Genomic DNA, 20963 nt, shown 5'->3' with positions numbered 1-20963 from the left:
AATCGGACTTACAATTTTTACATTTTTATTATTTTTATCGGATCGTGTACATTATTAGTTTGTCATTTTGTTTATCATTATCGAGTACCTTGTTCAATTCGTTTCTAAATATTACAATTCGCTTTAATCTATAAAAGTCTACTGCTTCTTCACCTTCTTCTTCGGAGAAGCTTTGTTCGATTTGCCAAACAACTTGCGCCATACAAATTTCCAAAAGATCTTGTTGATGATGAAGATCACATAGAGCAGTAAGGCAGTGATAATGCAAATGTCCAGATTATTGCTGGCAACGAAGCTCATGTGCACCAAAGGACTCTGCATATGAGCAGCTCCATGATGACGGATCACGTACTCCGTCCAGTAGACCACCGATTCCTGTGCAGTAAGGGGACGATCGCGATACAGCTGCGAGAAGCTCTTCAGCTTCTGGGCGTACTTGGGATTACCAATGATCTCTTTGATGGCTTCCTTAAATTCGGTGACATCCAGAGAGTTCAGTTCTAGTCGGAGGCCATAGCCACTCTCTACCAGTTTATCGGCGTTTCCTGGCTGATCGGCGAAGACGGGCAGGGCCAACATGGGGACTCCATGGTACTGGGCCTCAGCAACTCCTCCCTTTCCGGCATGGGTGATGAACAACTTTATATTGGGATGTGCTAGGATATCGTCCTGGGGCAACCACTTTTTGTAGAGAATATTCGATGCCTTGCCGGGGATATTGTCGAGATCATCCCACTTCCAGATCACCTTCTGCTTCAGGCCGCTCAAGCCCTTGAATACATTGGTCACCACATCGGATTTAAAGTGTTCTGCCTTTAGATTTGAACCCAAACTGAAGAGAATTGCTCCATTCTTAGCGTTCTCCAGGAACTCCTTGATGTCCTCAGGCAGTGGATCGGGCTTGTTCTTCACTTGGATGCCACCAATCTCGATTATACCCGGCACATTTGGACGGATGGGACCTTCACTGATGGCATGACCATTGCAGAAAGCCAGGGAGACGTTCTTCTTTGCCTGCTCAAAGCTGGGCATTGATTTGTCCTTGCCCCAAAGGCGACTGCAATTTAAAGAAAATTATGTATTTAGTATTTTCTTGCAAGAAACCAAGGCTATTTACATTTTATAGATTGCTTTAGAAAACTAATTTGTTGTATTTGTTCGTGATAGCGGCTAATCAGAAGTATTGATAACATAATATGTATGTACTTACTTGTAGAACTTTTGGTATTTGGTGTTCAGATAGACATTCAGTGCACCGAAGCTAAGACTGCTGACGAAATTCTGGGCCCTCTGCTGGAAGTTCATGGCTTTTCCTGGCGCCACGGCGATTTGCATTTGTGGTACGCTGAACAGTTCGGGGTTGCCAAGCACTTCGTTAACCATCATCATGGGTGGGCCAGACCAGGAAACAATTACGGGGCAGTTAAACCTGGCACCCAGGGCCACCTGGTAAGTGTTGAAGAAGAAGCCGACGAATACCACATCGAACTTGTTGCCCTTGTTGCGGTAGAGCTCCTGGAAGCGGCGATCCTCCAGGACGTCCACCTGCTTGTCAATCAGCAGGGACAGCGAGCTGAAGATTGACTTCATAGTGGTCCAAATCGATGGCTTCTCCTTCACCATCCCTGCCATGCCTTCGTTCAAGACTTTCTCATCCTCGGCACTCATGGGAATCACGATATGCTTGATGCTCTTGTGGGTCACCTTTGGCGACATGCTGGAAACGACGGTTATGTTGTGGCCCTTTTCTGCCAGAGACTTCATGATGGACATGTGCACAATAAAGTGCGAGGGGCTGTGACTTGTGAAGACGCCCAGGATATTCGATCCTTCGCTGCCTTGGGGCATCGACTGCAGGGCCAAAAGGGCCACCAAAAGGCCGCCAAAACTGCAGCCCAGCCACGTGCTCCGGGAATGCGCCATAATTTTCTCCGTTCGCATTAAAGTCCAAAGGAAAACTGACTGGAACTCCGGCGGCCGGCAGTTATCTTATACGCAGTCGGCGGGGGTGATAACAGACTGATAAGATTCCCTTAATCTGCAAAATACATATAAATATTTCCATTCAAGAGCTGCATGAATTTCGAAAATGTTTGCTTGGTCAAAGTCATTGTTTGGAGGTTTTTATATTGTGTATTTTTATTAATAACTATTTAACGTGGACAAGTAAAAGGAGTACACGTTAGGTTTCCTATAACTCTTTACTGATAACTGTTGTTAAGTTTCATTTAGATTGTGATTTAATTTTTGTTTAAAGTGTGGGTATTGTTTTCACATATTTAGTTGCATTAAGTTTAAATAGTGAGGTAACAGGCAACTTATTTCTACTGGGAAAACTTGCACAGTCTTTGTGTTGAATTGTAAAATAAAACAAAGTATTTTAAATACTGTCAATAAAGCATTTTTAAACATGGAATTTATTTTATTTAATTTATGGAATTTTGTTTTTCTTACATCTATTTTAGATGTGTTTACTTATCATAAATTGTATTTTCTCACGAACAAAAACAGAAATAATCACAATAATATAGAACGCTAATACAAAGGTTAAAGTGCAATCTTTTTCACTGTCAATGTCACATTGTAGGTTAACTATTAGTTCATGAAATTGGCACTTTCCCCCGTTGATGACTCCGACAAATCAATTATAGAAATTCGAAATACCTCGTTTGTATAGAGAAACGGCAAGCTACGACAAATAAGCAATTAAATAATGCAAAAACTAATTTGGAAAACTATACGCGTTCGGCACGCGCTGCCTCGGAGCCACTCGAATCACTGAGAATTGAATCCGAAACGAACTGAAATCATTCTCGAAAAGTGCGAGATATATGGAGAATACGCTCTCGGACACTTCTATAAATAATCGCTGTGGGAGAGACTGGGGACAACCTGTTGAGCGTATGCGATGTGTGTTGTTCTAGGTCTGCGAATTGTAGCTGCTTCCATTAATTGCCGGGTTGGGTAAGGTGCATGACATCACAGTAACAGCTACACTGCAGGTCATTACCGGCACTTGAGCTTTAATCGCAGATCGAAATTGTTTATCGCAATCAACTTGTTTGTTTATAAGTATTACATATATTGCAATAAGCCCTTTTGACCAAGAATTATAATTCCTCAGCCGGAAGAATGATATATTTATACTTACTAACACAGAACAGTTTTTTAAATTGAAAGTAATGCTCTTTTGGCTTAGTTACGATCCAATACTATTTTCACCAGTGCGTATACGTAATTCTTTGGGACTGCAATTGAATTTCTCTTTTAGGCTTTAAAATATGCATAAATTAATTTAAGAACAAAAAATAAATGTATTTACATTTATTATTAATATTATTATTAATATTAATGTAATAAACATAGAAATAGTTAAAAAATATTCAGTGCTATGGGCTTAATACACAGGAACTACATCTGTATACCCTTTTAAAACTAATTTTACTGATTTAATTAAATATGTACCAGACTGTTCGCGGTTTATGCGACACACTGTCAATGGCAACCGATTAATTTCAAGGCTCCCCCATATCTCTCCTCGTTTATGACCAATCAACTCAAATGGATGCCGGCGTTGTGGCATGCTATCCAGCAAAGCTTTTGTCACTCTCTCTCAATATAAGTTTTATCATCTTTAATTTTGTGTTTTTGCCGCCTATTTTCTGGTTATCTGTGTTTATTTAATGAGGAGCTCCCTAAGGGGCAGCTTGTTTTGAGTCAAGTTTTAAATACCCATAAACATTCCACTCGAACACACAACAAAAGCGAACATACGGACATCTACATATTTTGTAAATATTTTAGGGTAGCCAACAATTTTTCAATTTGGTTCCGAAAACTATTATATATAAGAATTTATTATGTAAATAAATTTGGATACTCAATTTAATATTAAAAAAAACATGTTATTTGCAAATTTTTAGAATTTTTATACATTATGAACATTAAGTAACTATGACAAAAAAAAATAGCTACGATAAAGATTAACTATGATCTGTAAGTGGCTATGACCAGTAAGTATGTATGATCAGTTACTAACATTAAACACTAATAAACAATGACTTGCAACTTTTGTAATACAACACATTTCTAAGACTTGGTCCGCAACAGTCACTTCGTTCCGGGGATGTTTGAACCAGTTGGGAATCATATGCACAGGAATGCGAGATTTGTTTTGGAACAAATTTATGAGCAAGTTATTTGAATGAAACTATCCAGTTGATCTTCTATATACTTTTACAAGTTTATAAATCGAAGAATGCCAAATCGGTGTACTATATATATACTTATATATAGCTGAAATAGGAACAATCGGACAATTTATAAGACTATGATCAGTAATTAACTATGACCAGTAATTAACTATGAGCAGGAAGTACCTATGAGCAGTGAGTAACTATGAACATTAAGTATCTATGACCAGTAAGTAACTATGGCAAGTAATTAATTTTGAAGAGCAAGTAACTATGAGCCGTGAGTAACTCTGAAAAATAAGTATCTATGACCACTAAGAAACTATGATCAGTAAGTATCTATGACCAGTAAGAATTTATGATCAGTTTCTAACTTTGAACACTAATAAACAATGACTTGCAACTTTTGTAACACAACACATTTCTGAGACTTGGTCCGGAGCAGTCACTTCGTTCCGGGAATGTTTGAACCAGTTGGGAATCATATGCACAGGAATGCGAGATTTGTTTTGGAACAAATTTATGAGCAAGTTATTTGAATGAAACTATCCAGTTGATCTTCTATATACTTTTACAAGTTTATAAATCGGAGAATGCCAAATCGGTGTACTATATATATACTTATATATAGCTGAAATAGGAACAATCGGACAATTTATAAGACTATGATCAGTAATTAACTATGACCAGTAATTATCTATGAGCAGGAAGTAACTATAAGCAGTGAGTAACTCTGCACATTAAGTATTTATGACCAGTAAGTAACTATGGCCAGTAATTAATTTTGAAGAGCAAGTAACTATGAGCCGTGAGTAACTCTGAACAATAAGTATCTATGAACACTGAGAAACTATGATCACTAAATATCTATGACCAGTAAGTATGTATGATCAGTTAATTACTTTGTACACAAATAAACAATGACTTGCAACTTTTGTAACACAATACTTCTCTGAGACTTGGCCAGCAGCAGTCACTTAGTTCCGGGGATGTTTGAACCAGTTGGGAATCATATGCACAAGTGTGCGAGACTTGTTTTGGAACAAATTTAAGAGCAAGTTATTGGAATGAAACTATCCAGTTGATGTTCTATATACTTTTACAAGTTTATAAATCGGAGCACGCCAATCGGTGGACTACATATATACATATATATAGCTGAAATAGGAACAATCAGACAATTTATAAGACTATGATCTGTAATTAACTATGAGCAGCAAGTAACTATGAGCAGTGAGTAACTTTGAGCAGCAAGTAACTATGAGCAGTGAGTAACTATAATCAGTAAGTATCTATGACCAGTAAGTATGTATGATCAGTTTCTAACTTTGAACACAAATAAACAATGACTTATTATAATGACAATTATAACTTTTCCATTTTTTTAAAAGTAAAGTAAAAATTCGTAAAGCTGTTAATAAAAAAATGTATAGGTAAATGAAATGAATGCACACATTAATTTATTGTTTTTAACATTAATATATATAATTTATTTTGATTTAATTTTAATTTTTTGCAGGGCTTAGTAACCTATTTCCTGGTTGTCCAGATGATTTGCACTGGTGAGATGACATTTTTGAGATCGAGGGGCAATCAAAATCACAATCACTAGAGATGTAAACGCTGGAGCGGCCACGGACTGAATGAGGCCAGCTCGGCTGCAGCGGCTGTATTTATAGTCTGGAGAACAGAGGGAGTAAGAGCGAGAGAGCGAGAGAGTATGAGATGTCTCTAGAGGTAGGCTGCAGAAAGAGCCAGCTCTATTGATACACACTGAGCGAGTGATGGAGAGGGAGTGGGACATATAGAGAGAAGGCTACTCGCTGCCATTATTATTACGACAACGGAAGTTACATTCGATTTGTACACCATTACAAATTGCTATTTGAGCATTAATATTTAATAAAATATAAATTAAATATATTTATGTTAAAAAAAACAACGAAGTAATATTTTTAAACTTACTATAGATAATTTCCTGATATTTAAAATTTCACAATATTAACTGATATTACGTATACGCACTAATTACAAGGCTCAATGGTTAATTATGTTTAAGCTTGTCAGGCTTTACTGTTTTCCGATAATTCTTTCGGCGCACAACTCCAAATGCCTTACGAAATATCCATCGGAATATGACGAGGAGTAGCAGGCAGGAAACAAGTAAAAGAAACAAAATTGCTCCATAAACATCGATACTATTGCGAGCCACAAAATCCATGTGAATGAGGGGACTTTGCAGATGATATGCTCCTTGGTGTCGCAAGACATATTCGGTCCAATAGATCACAGATTCCCGGGCTGTCAGTGGTCGATCCCTGTACAGGGAGGAGAAATTCCCAATGGTCTCCCGATACACAGGGTTGTGCAAAACATCAAGTATGCTCTCTTCCAGTTCCTCGGGCGTTACTGTCAGAATATCCAACCATCGGCCAAATCGAGATCTGGCCATTATGTCCGCATTGCCCTGTTGATCTCCAAAGAGTGGCAATGCCACCATGGGCACTCCATGGAACTGCGCCTCCGCCACGCCACCCTTGCCGGCATGAGTTACAAACAGTCTCGTCTTGGGATGGGCCAAGATGTCATCCTGCGGCAGCCAGTTGCTGAAATATATATTGGAGGCATTTCCCGGCTTTTTCTTCAGATCTTCCCACTTCCACACAACTCTTTGGGGCACTTTAGAGAAAACTTTGTAGAGTGTATCCACGATTTCTGGCCGAATGGTGTTGGTATCAACATTGGTGCCCAAACTAAAGAAAATTGCTCCCTCATTTGCATTGTCGAGAAACTCCGACAGTTCTTGTGGCAATGGATGGGGCTTCTCCTTCACCTGGATGCCACCGATTTCAATGGATTGCGGAACAGTGGGTCTGATGGGTCCCTCGCTAGGAGAATGATAGTTATAGAACAGCAAGGATACGCGACGTTTCATCTCATAGTAAGTGGGAAACTCCGGGTCCGACTCATTGCCAAATGCACGCCTAAGAATTAATTGAAAATTATGAATTATATATTAATATAAATAAAGATTTACTTACTCATAAAACTGATTCATCTTGTAGTTCAATAACTTGTTGATAGTGCTCAGGAATGAATGCTTCAAGAGATTGCCAAATCTCAGACCAAATCCCATGGTCCTTTGTCCAGGTTCAAGGGCCACATTTACACTGGGAACGTACGATGGATCATTGACATTACCCACAATGGAATCCATAAAGGGCAATGGCACACCAACCCAGGTGATAATGACTGGACAGCGTAGCTTGGCAGCAATTCCCAGTTGAAAGTCATTGCCCATTGCGCCCAGGAATACCAAGTCGAATTTGGTTTGCGGATTCTCGTAGATCTCCTTTAAATTCGGATGCTCAATAAATTCATATTGGCCTTCCAGTTGGGATCCCGCCTGAAAGACAGCCTTGGCCATGGTCTTCCACAGGGATGGCTTCTCATTGGACATCTCCGCCATGTATTCCTTAATAAATTTTTCCCTCTCCGGAGTTGGTGGTGCCAGAATGACGGTGATATTTTCATGGGCAGCAAATTTTGGCTTTAATAGTGACACCACGGTTATGTTGTGACCCCGATCCGCCAGGGTTTTCATCACAGCCATGTGCACGATCACATGGGAAGGACTATGAGTACCAAAAATACCCAGAATATTGGCTCCTTCACCTGGCTGAGTCTTCATTCCCAGGAGTAAAGCCAAAAGGCACAAAATCCTACAGTACTTAAGCATTGTAAGTGAAGGTACTTTGCACTAGACCCAGTAGTTCTTAACTAAGTTCTGATGCCGACAGCCTACCAGTTTATATTGCTATTGATATGTACCTATATATAGAGATATAATGACGGTGAGAGTGACCATTTCAAACATTTTATAATCAGTTCAATTGCTTTTGCTGCGCTGCAGTGACGGGGCACTGGAAATTATAGGTGCTAACCCGCAGACTTTATCGCCAGGAGATAGGGTCTGGCTACGTATCGCGTGTCTCGCAACTGAGTCATGATTAAATGCGTTAAAATTAAATAAACGGAAGGCCTGTCAACAAACAAAACACTATCGTAAATGCGAGTAATCTCGTTTTTGACTTTTTTTGGGGAAATATGTTTTTGCGTCATTATAATCATTGATTTCAAACGAAATTAAGTTTTGGCTAGCAACCTGTTTAGGGTATGCTTGAGTACTCATTGGGTACTCATGGAAAATATTTGTATATTTCATTTGATACTGTTTAATAAAATTCAGAAAATAGGAAATTCTTTGAATCCTTGCAAACGTAGAAAAAGGTCAGTGCGAAGATAAGAAGTTGATAAGAACTCTACCTTAACATTATCGATTCCCGTATCCCATATGTTTTGGGACAGATAAGACTACGCATAAAAACATTTTTGCAGTGAAATGATGATTTCCCATAGCTGAACCAATAAAATATAAATTATTATTTTATTTTTATTACTATAAATTGTTTAATATTTGGTTTTGTTTTTATTTAGCCACACTTAACTACTAATAGACCAATTTATTGAATGAACACACAATAATTTATTGATTCTTTATCTTCTTATAGGTAATTGTTTTGCCTGTTAGTTTGTTCCAAACAAATTTCACAAACAGACTTAATAGGAACACAATCACAGCTAGAAGCGTTAAAAGTATAACAAAGAGGTCAATGTTGTAAAGCTCAACAAAATTCATGTGCACTGCAGGACTCTGAAGATGTGGAGCTCCATGATGTCGCAGGACGTACTCCGTCCAATAAAGAACAGATTGCTTGGCGGTCATCGGTCGATCCCTGTAGAGCGAGGAGAACTTGCCCACAGCTTGAGAGTACTTCTCATTTTCCAGGACTTCCTTGAGTGCCTCTCCAAGGCTTTGCTCAGTGATCGACAGAAGGTCAAGGGACAAACCGTACCCTGCGCTTTGCATGACCTCGGCGTTCGAAGGCTGATCTCCAAAAATCGGAAGGGCCACCATAGGCACTCCGTGGTACTGGGACTCGGTGATACCTCCCTTTCCGGCATGAGTGATAAATAGTTTGGTATTAGGATGGGCCAGGATGTCGTCTTGGGGTAACCACTTCTTGTAGAGAATATTCGGGGAGTTCCCAGGTGTGTTTTCCAGATCCTCCCACTTCCAGATCACATTCTGTTTTAAGCCAGAAAGTACTTTGAAGATGGTCTGAACAATTTCTGGTTTAACTGCAGTGCTCTTGATGTTGGAACCGAGGGAGAGGAGAATGGCTCCCTGCGCTGACTTGGCCAAAAACTCTTCAATGTCCTTGGGCAGGGGATCCGGCTTATCCTTAACCTGTATGCCTCCGACCTCAACCATTCCTGGCACCATGGGTCGAATGGGCCCTTCGCTGATCAAATGAATGTTGACAAAAGCCATTGAGATATTCTTTCGGAGGTCGTACAATGTCGGCTGATCTTTTCCTTCTCCAAAGTTCTCCTTGTATATGCCATTCACCTTGGAGTCCAGCATACTGGTAATGTAACACATAAACAGGTATTTGCCAAGGTTCTGAGCACGGGCTCCCAAGCTCATGGGGTGCGTGGCAGCGGACATGATGGGAACATAGGGAAGTTCCGAAGGATTACCGGTGAACCAATCAATTATGGGCATTGGTGCAGCCATCCAGTCAACGATTACGGGAACCTTGAGCTTATTGGCAACTCCTAGCTGGAAGTCGTTGATGAAGTATCCCATAATCATCAGGTCGAATTTGGTCTCGTAGATACGTTGGAACCTCGGGTCGGACAGCAAATCTCCCTGAGAGTCGATCATCACATTCATGCCATTCAAGAGCCGGAACATGGTGCTAAAAACTGAGTTCTTTTGCCCCGCCATTGTGGTCATTTGTTCATCCAGTGTCCGCTCCTGTTCCTCCGTCACAGGAATTACAATGAGGTGAATATCCTTGTGCATCACTTTTGGTTGCATCATGGACACCACTGTCACATTGTGTCCAGCCTCGGCCAGAGTCTTGGCCACCGACATATGGATGATCAGATGGGATGGACTGTGGCTGCTGAAGAGACCCAGAATATTGGCTCCTTGGGTAGAAGCTACTACCGCAAGTAGCAACAGAAACACGGACCGAGTTTCCTTCATTTCACTAAATTTTAAATTAACTTCTCTCACTAAATGCGAATTAGAGACTGGAAGGGAACGTGTATGGGTCTGGTTATATATTGGAATTTCACCAATATGCCAGTCATCCGCTTATCGACTCTCTTCGATGTTTACCGATACTCTTATCTTTCTGCTCTTTGAGGACTGACTCAACTCTTTATAAAAATGTCATAGTAACAGTAGAAATAAATAAACCTTTTAAAATGATTTGAGGTTCTACAATCTCTTATATAATTCCCTTAAATATAGTATCATGCAATATAGATTTCATTAATATAAAGTTAAACATACTATTGCAACAGACTCTTAAATAATTTAACAAAAAAATTTTGTTTACCGGACAGAGATTTAAATAAATGAAATCGAATTATATATAGAATGTTTAATTTGAGAGAAGATAAATAACAAATTCGGATAAGTTTGATTCTATTCCAATCCTAAAAAAAATGTACTTATTTCTAATAGTTTTGAATTATATCTCAAACATTATTTCAGGCCAATTCTTTCTTAAACCGCTAAGCAACCAGCCAATAAGGCATTATTCCAGAACCATCGATGTACGTAAGTAACATTAAGGTTTTTGTGGTACACAGTTGACAGCTATAATAATCAATCGAAAGAATAAATAAAGTAAAGTACTTTCGTCAGCAAGTATTTAACTCTTTATTATTTGTAGCTATACGTGTTTTTATAAAAATGCTTATGAATATCATTACAAATTTAATGTTTCTTTAGTTTCTTAGAATAGTTCTTCTTGCTCTTTAATTTACTCCAAACAGCTTTCACAAAAAGACGAATAATGAACAATATCAGGATAAGGATTGACAATAGCAGACAGTAAAGATCCAGGTTGTAAAGTTCAACAAAGTTCATATGCACTGCAGGACTCTGAATATGTGGAGCTCCATGATGTCTCAGGATGTACTCCGTCCAGTAAAGAACAGATTGCTTAGCGGTCATCGGTCGATCCCTGTAGAGCGAGGAGAACTTCCCCACAGCTTGAGAGTACTTCTCGTTTCCCAGGACTTCTTTTAGTGCATCTCCAAGGCTCTGCTCAGTAATCGTGAGCAGGTCAAGGGATAAACCATATCCTGCGTTTTGCATGACCTCGGCGTTTCCTGGTTGATCCGCAAAAATGGGAAGAGCCACCATTGGCACTCCGTGGTACTGAGACTCGGTTATGCCTCCCTTTCCGGCATGTGTGATAAAGATCTTGGTGTTAGGATGGGCCAGGATATCGTCTTGGGGTAGCCACTTCTTGTAGAGAATATTCGGGGCGTTTCCAGGTGTATTTTCCAAATCCTCCCACTTCCAGATCACGTTCTGTTTCAAGCCAGAAAGTACTTTAAAAATGGTCTGAACAATTTCTGGTTTAACTGTAGAGCCCTTGACATTGGAACCGAGGGATAGGAGAACAGCTCCTTGGGAAGACTGGGTCAAAAACTCATCAATATCCTTGGGCAAGGGATCCGCTTTGTCCTTCACTTGTATCCCGCCGATCTCGACCAGTCCTGGCACCATGGGTCGAATGGGTCCTTCACTAATCATGTGACTGTTGACGAAGACCATGGATATATTTTTTCTTAGCTGACTTATAGTCGGTAACTGTTGTTCTTCTCCAAAAATGCCATTATAAATACGATTAAGTTTTGCATCAAATATTATACCCAGGTATCTAATAGCCAATTGTTTACCCAGATTCTCAGCTCTCTTTAATAAACTCATGGGTTGCGTGGCAAAGGTGGCTAAGTTGGGAACATAAGACAGTTCTGAGGGATTACCGGTAAAATCGTCAATTAGGGGAATGGCCCGAGACATCCAGTCAATGATGACCGGAACCTTCAACTTATTTGCAACTCCCAACTGGAAGTCATTGAGGAAGTAACCCATGATCATTAGATCGAACTTGGTCTCGTAGATACGCTGGAAACTTGGGTGGGAGAGAAGGTCAGCCTGGGCTTTTACCATCACATCCATTCCGCTGAGGAGTCTGCTCACAGTACTTATTATAGAGTTCTTTTGACCCACCATGGTGGTCAGTTGTTCATCCAATATGCGCTCCTGCTCCTCCGTCACCGGAACCACTATCAGATGGATGTCCTTGTGCATCACTTTTGGTTGCATCATGGCCACCACTGTCACATTGTGTCCAGCCTCGGCCAGTGTCTTGGCCACCGACATATGGATGATCAGATGGGATTGACTGTGGCTGCTGAAGAGTCCCAGAATATTGGCTCCTTGGGTAGAAGCTACTACCGCGAGTAGCAACAAATACACGGAGCGAATCGCCGACATTTTACTAAATTTTTAATTAACTTCTCCCACTAAACGCGAATAAGAGACTGGCAGGGAATGTGTATGGGTCTGGGTATATACGGGAATTTCAGCCATAGGGTAGTCATCCGCTTATCGACTCTCTTTGATATTGAGCAATCTCTTATCTTTCTACTCTTTGAGGACAAATTCAACTCTTTATAACTATGTGGTAGTAACATTCAAAACCATGTCTAAAATGTACCTATGTTTAACAGTTTTATTTGATATCTCAAAATTATAACAGGCTAGTTTTAGTTCTATTTTAAAACACTAAGCAACTCGCGAATAAGGCATTATTTTATTAAAACCCTTTTGTTATCTTTTGAAATTTTACACCGACATTCTTAACTTTTTTATTATTTGTTACCATAAATTGTTTTAATATAAATGTTTAATAAAATTTTACAACAGTACAAATTTAATGTTTCTTTAGTTTATTTGAATGGTTCATTTTGCTCTTTAATTTCCTCCAAACGGCTTTCACAAATAAACGAAGAATAAACATTATCAAGATAAGGATTGAGAACAACAAAGCATAAAGATCCAGGTTGTAAAGTTCAACAAAATTCATGTGCACTGCAGGACTCTGAATATGTAGAGCTCCATGATGTCTCAGGATGTACTCCGTCCAGTAAAGAACAGATTGCTTGGCGGTCATCGGTCGATCCCTGTAGAGCGAGGAGAACTTGCCGACAGCTTGAGAGTACTTCCCATTTTCCAGGACTTCTTTAAGTGCCTCTCCAAGGCTTTTCTCAGTAATCGTGAGCAGGTCAAGGGATAGGCCATAGCCTGCGTTTTGCATGACCTCGGCATTTCCAGGTTGATCCCCATAAATAGGCAGGGCTACCATAGGCACTCCGTGGTACTGGGACTCGGTGATACCTCCCTTTCCGGCATGTGTGATAAAGAGCTTTGTGTTAGGATGGGCCAGGATGTCATCTTGGGGTAGCCACTTCTTGTAGAGAATATTCGGGGCGTTTCCAGGTGTATTTTCCAGATCCTCCCACTTCCATATCACGTTCTGTTTCAAGCCAGAAAGTACTTTAAAAATAGTCTGAACAATTTCTGGTTTTACAACTGAACTCTTAATTTTAGAACCAAGGGAGAGAAGAATAGCTCCTTGGGAAGATTTGGACAAAAACTCATCAATATCTTTGGGCAAGGGATCCGCTTTATCCTTTACTTGAATACCTCCAATCTCGACCAGTCCTGGCACCATGGGTCGAATGGGTCCTTCGCTGATCAAATGGCAGTTGACAAAGATCATGGATATATTTCTCTTCAGCTCATTTAAAGTCGGCAGATTTTTGCCTCCACCAAAAATGTCTTTATATATGCGGTTCATATTATTATCAAAGACTGTTGCCATGTATTTAAAAAACAGATGCTTAACCAAATTCTCTGCTCGCTTCAATAAACTCATGGGCTGTGTTGCAGAAGTTGCTACATTGGGCACATAGGAGAGCTCGGAGGGATTACCCGTCATATCGTCTGTTAGGGGCATTGAAGCTGTCATCCAGTCAATAACCACGGGAACCTTCAACTTATTCGCAACTCCGAGCTGGAAGTCATTGAAGAAGTAACCCATGATCATTAGATCAAACTTGGTCTCGTAGATACGCTGAAAACTTGGGTGGGAGAGCAGGTCAGCCTGGGCTTGTATCATCACATCCGTTCCGCTCATGAGACTAATCACAAAGCTTATCGCTGAGTTCTTCTGACCCGCCATGGTGGTTAGTTGCTCATCCAGAATGCGCTCCTGCTCCTCCGTCACAGGTATTACAATGAGATGAATATCCTTGTGCATTACTTTTGGTTGCATCATGGCCACCACTGTCACATTGTGTCCAGCCTCGGCCAGTGTCTTGGCCACCGACATATGGATGATCAGATGGGATTGACTGTGGCTGCTGAAGAGACCCAGAATATTGGCTCCTTGGGAAGAAACTACTAACGCGAGTAGTAACAGAAACACGGAGCGTCGAGTCGGCAACATTTTTCTAGCTTTTGACGTGACTTCTCTGGCTATTAGAAAACTATAAACTGAGGAGAAACTGCTTTACAGCAAGGTTTTAATAGATCAACTTGACCCTTCAGCCGGTTGGCTTATCATTTCTTTGTTGAAATTAACCTTTTACTCTTATCTAATTTCTCTTTAGAGTAACAACCCAATCAAATCTGAAAGAGATTAATGGCTTAGTCTAGCCACGAAATATTACAATATAGTATGTTTATGACGATACATATAAAGAGAAACATGTTTAAGAGAAGCTTTGTCTAGATGATAAGAGCAATATTACCGTCCACGTAGTGATGTCCAAGTAGTGATGAAGATAACCGATAGTAAACGCAGGGCAACTATTGTATACATATACATACATACATATATAAACCTATATTTAAAAGCGTTGTTTAAGCAGAAACTAATTAATAAAAAAAATGTGTAATTTATGTATGGCCAATAGTCGTAATTTTTATCTCCATGTTTGATAGGAATATATTTGAAAACATATCTAAAAAAAAAGATACACAACAAAATATATTTTAATTTATATATTTGCTATTACTTTACATTTAAAATTTTTATCAATAACTATTTTAAAATATTTACACCATTTAACGATATTTATTAGTTCCGTAATAATTTGATTTACGTTATTTTTCCCTGCTTCATGTTTTCTTAAAGCTCCTAAGCACCCAAACAATAAAATTTTAAATCAATTTAAAGATTAGTTTCCCCATCGCCTGGTCACAGTGATTCAGCAAAATATATATAACGTTACTTGACCATATCTCTTAAAGAGGCAGTCAAACATTTATATGGCGGTATTTAAAAAATAATCAGGTTTATTTGGTACCCGCTGAACTCTCACCTACAAAGAGCGTTTATGAGTCAAGAAACATTTGATAGCCATTGAAAGAGCTGATAAAAGCAAGCTACAAAAACACATCTTATAATGATATCATAACAAACACCATAAAAAACCGGAAATGCTCAAACAGACTTTAAGTGAGAAGAAAGAGTAAAAAAAGGTGAAGAGAGTGTTTGTTTTAAACAGAAAAATATAAGAGTAAAGAAACGGTTGAATTTAAGTTAATTTTCTAATTATAGCTTGTTATTTTATACTGCAATCATTTATAAAGAACCACCAAACCAGGTTATTTAGAATATTAATTTATTTACAGACTACCTTTGACTTTACCCTACTTCGACTTCTTGCTTCCCGGTGGCAAGGGATTCTTATGTACTCTCAGCAATTGCTGATTCTGACCCTTGATGTGACCCCAATGATTGATCTCCCGCAATTCAACATCGAACTCTTTTATCGTTTGCCTCAGTTCTGGATAGAGATGCTTAAGCACACCATGATCAAGGGTGGGAAATAAATGATGCAGTGCATGTTCCCCAAAGTGGGTTAGCACCAAAAGATCAGACCACTTGATGTCCCCACGATCGATAATGGTGTCCAGCTGATATAGACCCCAATCAAAGTCCTTACGTGGGGCATCGCCATCGTGCAGGATCTGGGGATCATGATGGGCTGCAGTAAGACCCACGAAACCGAAAATAAAACTACCGATGACTACGATGATCTGCCAGCTGACTAAAGAGGCTTTTAGGCCCACTCCAGTGGACAAATAGAGAAATACCGGTAAAATAAGACCTATTAGATCATCCCAGTACATTAAATTCCGTTTGACCAGGGAGACAACCAAACTAAAAAAGAAATAAATGTTATTTCTTGTGTATTTAAGGAATAATTACTACCACTCACCGTTGTATAATTTGTACATGGAATAAGACTAAAAAGACCACCGGCGAGATCACTACTGAGATCCATCGTTGGATTTTACTGGCGTATTGGCGATCGGGAATCCAGCATAAAAAGGGCTCAAACATGGACATCTCCAGATCATGGAGGGAATTCGCATACACATGGTGCGATAGGGCATGCGAAATGCGCCAGTTTCGAAAGTTCATGAGTGTCAGATTAAAGGTGTACATCCGCCAGTTATCCCGCTGATGGAAGTAATTGTGTGCGGAGGTGGCCACCCAGGAGAGAGCCAACCCAGCCAGAGATCGGATGACCAAGGAATCCAGAATTGTGCCAGCCCAACTAAACAAGAACACAGAGATCAAGATGCCCAAGTGCAGAAACTGAAATACATATATGGGTTAAGAGAGTTAAAATTGCAGGGATTATCTTTAAAGCGAAATAATTCAGAGAATGATATATAGATACAGATAAAAGATAGATTACAGATCTTTAGATTGAAAAATTAAATTAATTTACTATGAAACAAACTGTCTTTAATTATAATAAATCGAAATCTATATTCGTTTTTACAGCCTTTAGAAGCCATACAAAGATAGCCATTCTTGATTATCATCATGGCTTCAACTCGCTTATCAAACTTTATGTATAAAATTAAACATTTTACAAACATTTTAATCAGTCTTAGACTTTGTCTTAAATAACAAATTAATACATATTAATTCAATGTAGAATCATGATTTAATATCACAATAAAAGACAGATTTTAGAAACGTAGTAACAAGTATCTCAAAGTCATAAAAGCGTTTATGCAGAAATATCTTCCAGATTGAGTTAAGTAATAAACCTACCTCTGTTTTCTTGGTGGGTGAGTAATCCAGTTTCCTTAGCTTTTCACGCACTCGCCGCTTCAGGGTCATGTAGAATCCATCATCCTTCAGTGTGAACTTGTAGTTCCGTGGCTTCGACGCCTTTCGCACCTCGAATTTACTGAGCATTTCCCGGGCTCGCTCCTCGATGTGATGCGACTCAAAGGGTTCGGTGATGTCCGTGCCCCTGGTGGACTTAATCCAGAAATCGCCACCCGGATGCCGAGCGGCAAAGTCCGCTAAGTCGTAGAGCTTATCGTTAATCCGCCAAAGACCTTCAGCTTCATCGTCCGCATTTTTACCCTTCAGCCAGCTTTAATAGGTTTTTGTTCTTATACGATTCGTTTGGGGTTGGTTAATATACATATGTTAATTAGCTACAGACCTTTCACCCGTTACGGGCATATGCTGGCGGTAACTCGGATAAGTCCTAGATATTCCGGACACTTTCCAGGCATCTTCCTTCACATTGGGTGCCATAATCTGTATCAAGATAGCTGGAGTTAATTATAGGTAAAGGAAATGTTGATAACTTTTGCCTATTGATTCCCAAGTTCAACTTAATACTCACTCTGGGAAAACCGGTCACTCTGAGCACCCCAGCGAAGACAGACCACCGAGTTTGTTTACGAAGTGCTGGCTACTAAACTTTTATTTGGAGCGGCGCTCGACTTTTGTTTTCGTAAAACACACTCTCTCACGATCAATTAGAAAAGCTCTGAGACTGAGAGTATAATTAATCGAGAGCTTTATATGCAGTCTCTCTCACTATTCACTATCATGGATCGAGTGGAAATGAAATATACTATGGAAATGGTATTCAAATCACGTTGTTGTTATCATTAAGCCGGGTTTCTTATGGAGAGCCCTGGGTGCATAGAATGAATTGCAATATACAAACGTATCTAAGTGAGCTTTAACAACCAAGTTTACTTAATCTTTAGAACCCTTTTCGTGTCTTAGGATTAACTAAACCTAAACTTTAACTCATATTAAATGAGAACATTGCAACTGAGGCTTTTGGCAATATGAATGCAATTTTCTTGAATGCTATTACAATAATCTAAACTTGAAAATAGCGGGTTAAGGTTAACAATGTTAAGCATATTTATTTTACTCACTTAAAAATCTATGCTTAGTATAAGCAGATTTATATTTTTCTTTACTCTTTGGGAACCCTGTATTTCCTTACATCACAAAGCATAATAATTCCATAAGTTCCGAAATGATTAGATTATAAACGATCCCTGACTACCCCCAACAACCATCTGCGATAGCTTTTGGCTAGACTCGTGCCAGCCAAGCGAAGCCTCAAATTTCTGTGATCCAATCAAATGTTTAGGACCACCACCACTGGCCTATTGTAGCCGGCAAAGTCTGGAGCGATAGCCGTGCCCACACTGAGATTTCACCTCTTGAAATTGTGATAGTAAAAAATGTGTGAAAAAAAAGTTCTAATACAAAACAAAACAGACCCTATATTTCCGAGACGGCAGCTGTGCCCCCACCGCGCGACGCTGATAAGGCAGAGAGACATCTTATCAAAATGGAAACGTTTCGTCTGTAACTACGAATCAATTTTCGGTTTATATAATCTTGCGGCGCATAAAACTGACAGACGAATGCTGATTCCATTTAGTTTATTTCGGGCAGCGCAGCTGATCGGTAGCTGGATCTTGAAAGTGTTTGCCAAGGATCTTAGGATCTAAGAACCACAGGACAATGGTCATCGAGGAGTGGAAGAAAAGCGGCATTGCCACCAAATTTCCCACCTATCGCAACTCGCCGCTAATTACCACTCACAGCTGGCAGAAGGGCAAACGGGAGGACGATTGCGCCGAAGGACTCTGGCGCATCTATGATGGCATCTACGACTTTACCGAGTTCATAGATAAGCATCCTGGCGGTCCTTTCTGGATACGCGAAACCAAGGGCACCGATATCACTGAAGCCTTTGAGGCTCATCATCTGACAACGGCTCCTGAGAAAATGATTGCCAAGTACAAAGTGCGGGATGCTGCGGAGCCCAGGATCTACACTTTGACCCTCGAGGAAGGAGGCTTCTACAAGACCCTCAAGGAGCGAGTGCGCGAAAAGCTGAAGACGGTCGACAAGAGTCCAAAAAAGAAGAGTGACGTGAGTGTTGAATAAAATATTAAATCTTGATCTTAGATAGTTTTTTCTGAAGGAATAGAAATCCCAAAAAAGTAGTAGCTGACAGTGTGTCGTAATTAATATTTTTCCCATATCAGTTTTATATTTCTTATCAGTTACATATTGATAAAAGGAGCTAAAAGACTCACGGCGCCAGAAGCATAATGTATAAATAAATAGCTGATTTATATTTCACCTGTCAGAGCGTTGTAATAAATATTTTATTACTGATATGACAATCAAAAGGGCTTTTTTAAATTAAAAAAATTTTGTATGAGTTCAAGAAATTTTATGCTTAATGAAATGTGATCTTGAAGTAAGATATTTAGTATAATAACCAGTGTTATTTATCCCTTACAGTTGATCCACTTTGGCTTGATAGTTGCACTCTACATCTTTGGCATCGCCAGTGTCAAGTTCAATAGCATTTTGGCTCTGATCCTGGCTGGTGTTTCCCTTTGCTGGACTGTGATCGTGTCCCACAACTACTTCCATCGTCGGGACAACTGGCAGATGTATGCCTTTAACCTGGGACTGATGAACTTTGCCGCCTGGCGAGTATCCCATGCTCTGTCGCATCATATTTATCCCAACTCCTACTTCGATCTGGAGCTGTCCATGTTCGAACCGCTGCTGTGCTGGGTTCCAAATCCGCACATCAAGAGCAAGATCATGCGCTACGTGTCCTGGGTGACGGAGCCGGTGGCCTATGCCCTGGCCTTCTTCATACAGATAGGCACACGGTGAGTGACTGACTGACTGACTGTCGACGTAATCCATTCCTAATCTGAGATTATATTTAATTTTGCAGTATTTTCTACTCACTGCGCCACACGAACATCTTGTACTGGCACGACCTGTTGCCGCTGAGCATTCCGGCAGCCATCTATCTGGGGACAGGCGGATCTCTCGGCCTTTGGATTTGCGTTCGCACTTGGCTAGCGATGACGTCGATTGCTAGCTTTAGCTTTTGCTTGATCGGTTTGAATGCGGCGCATCATGACCCGGAGATCTACCACGAGGGCGATGCCAATCGGGAGGATCGGGACTGGGGCCTCTTCCAGGTGGACACGATCATTGATCGCGGAGATCTCAAGGGATCGCAATTCCTGGTGCTCACCCACTTTGGTGACCATGTACTTCATCATCTCTTCCCCACGCTGGACCACGGACTGCTCCCAGCTCTCTATCCGGTGTTGTATGAGACTCTGGACGAGTTCAAGGGTCAGCTGCGCGAATGCAACCACATTGAGCACATGATCGGTCAGCATAAGCAACTGCTGCGCATCGAGCCCAATCCCAGGGCTCCAGGAGCGGGAAAATAAGACATACTTAGTCAGGGGGTCAATGTAAAAATTAATAAATAAATACATACTCTTTCTAGTTTTTACTAATAACTGAAGCATTTGAATTTAAAAGATCAGTATCATTAAAAAGGAGGTTTATGGAAGCCTGTGGATAAATCATTACCTTTTCATGAATTTATTTGTGAATTTTTATACAATTGAATTAATAA

The 20963-nt window shown here is 40.0% G+C and overlaps 7 protein-coding genes across 7 annotated transcripts; 1 reads left to right on the top strand and 6 right to left on the bottom strand.

Moving 5' to 3' along the window:
* Positions 1-8: 8 nt before the first annotated feature.
* On the bottom strand, positions 9-2894 carry Ugt37D1 (UDP-glycosyltransferase family 37 member D1). Its single transcript, XM_020953536.2, has 3 exons — positions 2665-2894; positions 1211-2038; positions 9-1057 (listed from the first exon to the last, which is right to left on the bottom strand). The coding sequence occupies exons 2-3, from the start codon at positions 1939-1941 to the stop codon at positions 139-141; spliced, it is 1650 nt and encodes a 549-aa protein (XP_020809195.2). The 5' UTR covers positions 1942-2038; positions 2665-2894; the 3' UTR covers positions 9-138.
* Positions 2895-6177: 3283 nt separating this feature from the next.
* Ugt37E1 (UDP-glycosyltransferase family 37 member E1) lies at positions 6178-7978 on the bottom strand. The gene is made up of 2 exons (XM_020953526.2): positions 7235-7978; positions 6178-7177 (listed from the first exon to the last, which is right to left on the bottom strand). Exons 1-2 carry the CDS (start codon positions 7930-7932, stop codon positions 6238-6240), a joined length of 1638 nt encoding a protein of 545 aa, XP_020809185.2. The 5' UTR covers positions 7933-7978; the 3' UTR covers positions 6178-6237.
* Positions 7979-8662: 684 nt separating this feature from the next.
* On the bottom strand, positions 8663-10354 carry LOC110184880 (UDP-glycosyltransferase UGT5-like). The gene has a single exon (XM_086834885.1). It carries the CDS (start codon positions 10309-10311, stop codon positions 8740-8742), a length of 1572 nt encoding a protein of 523 aa, XP_086691011.1. The 5' UTR covers positions 10312-10354; the 3' UTR covers positions 8663-8739.
* A 617-nt stretch (positions 10355-10971) lies between these two features.
* Positions 10972-12670, bottom strand: LOC110184859 (UDP-glycosyltransferase family 37 member C2). The gene has a single exon (XM_020953500.2). It carries the CDS (start codon positions 12625-12627, stop codon positions 11053-11055), a length of 1575 nt encoding a protein of 524 aa, XP_020809159.2. The 5' UTR covers positions 12628-12670; the 3' UTR covers positions 10972-11052.
* Positions 12671-12840: 170 nt separating this feature from the next.
* LOC147643396 (UDP-glucosyltransferase 2-like) lies at positions 12841-14687 on the bottom strand. Its single transcript, XM_086835104.1, has one exon. The coding sequence runs from the start codon at positions 14642-14644 to the stop codon at positions 13067-13069; it is 1578 nt and encodes a 525-aa protein (XP_086691230.1). The 5' UTR covers positions 14645-14687; the 3' UTR covers positions 12841-13066.
* Positions 14688-15477: 790 nt separating this feature from the next.
* On the bottom strand, positions 15478-17948 carry LOC110184891 (cytochrome b5-related protein). The gene is made up of 5 exons (XM_086835103.1): positions 17865-17948; positions 17679-17776; positions 17276-17606; positions 16425-16807; positions 15478-16366 (listed from the first exon to the last, which is right to left on the bottom strand). The coding sequence occupies exons 2-5, from the start codon at positions 17771-17773 to the stop codon at positions 15853-15855; spliced, it is 1323 nt and encodes a 440-aa protein (XP_086691229.1). The 5' UTR covers positions 17774-17776; positions 17865-17948; the 3' UTR covers positions 15478-15852.
* Positions 17949-18142: 194 nt separating this feature from the next.
* On the top strand, positions 18143-20844 carry Cyt-b5-r (Cytochrome b5-related). The gene is made up of 3 exons (XM_020953563.2): positions 18143-19429; positions 19808-20190; positions 20259-20844. Exons 1-3 carry the CDS (start codon positions 19016-19018, stop codon positions 20770-20772), a joined length of 1311 nt encoding a protein of 436 aa, XP_020809222.2. The 5' UTR covers positions 18143-19015; the 3' UTR covers positions 20773-20844.
* The last annotated feature ends 119 nt before the right edge of the window (positions 20845-20963 follow it).

Source organism: Drosophila serrata, unplaced genomic scaffold, assembly GCF_035046125.1.
Source record: "Drosophila serrata isolate PLE 108 unplaced genomic scaffold, ASM3504612v1 contig_275, whole genome shotgun sequence".
NCBI classification, from domain to species: domain Eukaryota; kingdom Metazoa; phylum Arthropoda; class Insecta; order Diptera; family Drosophilidae; genus Drosophila; species Drosophila serrata.
This window is presented reverse-complemented; position numbering and strand designations above follow the sequence as displayed.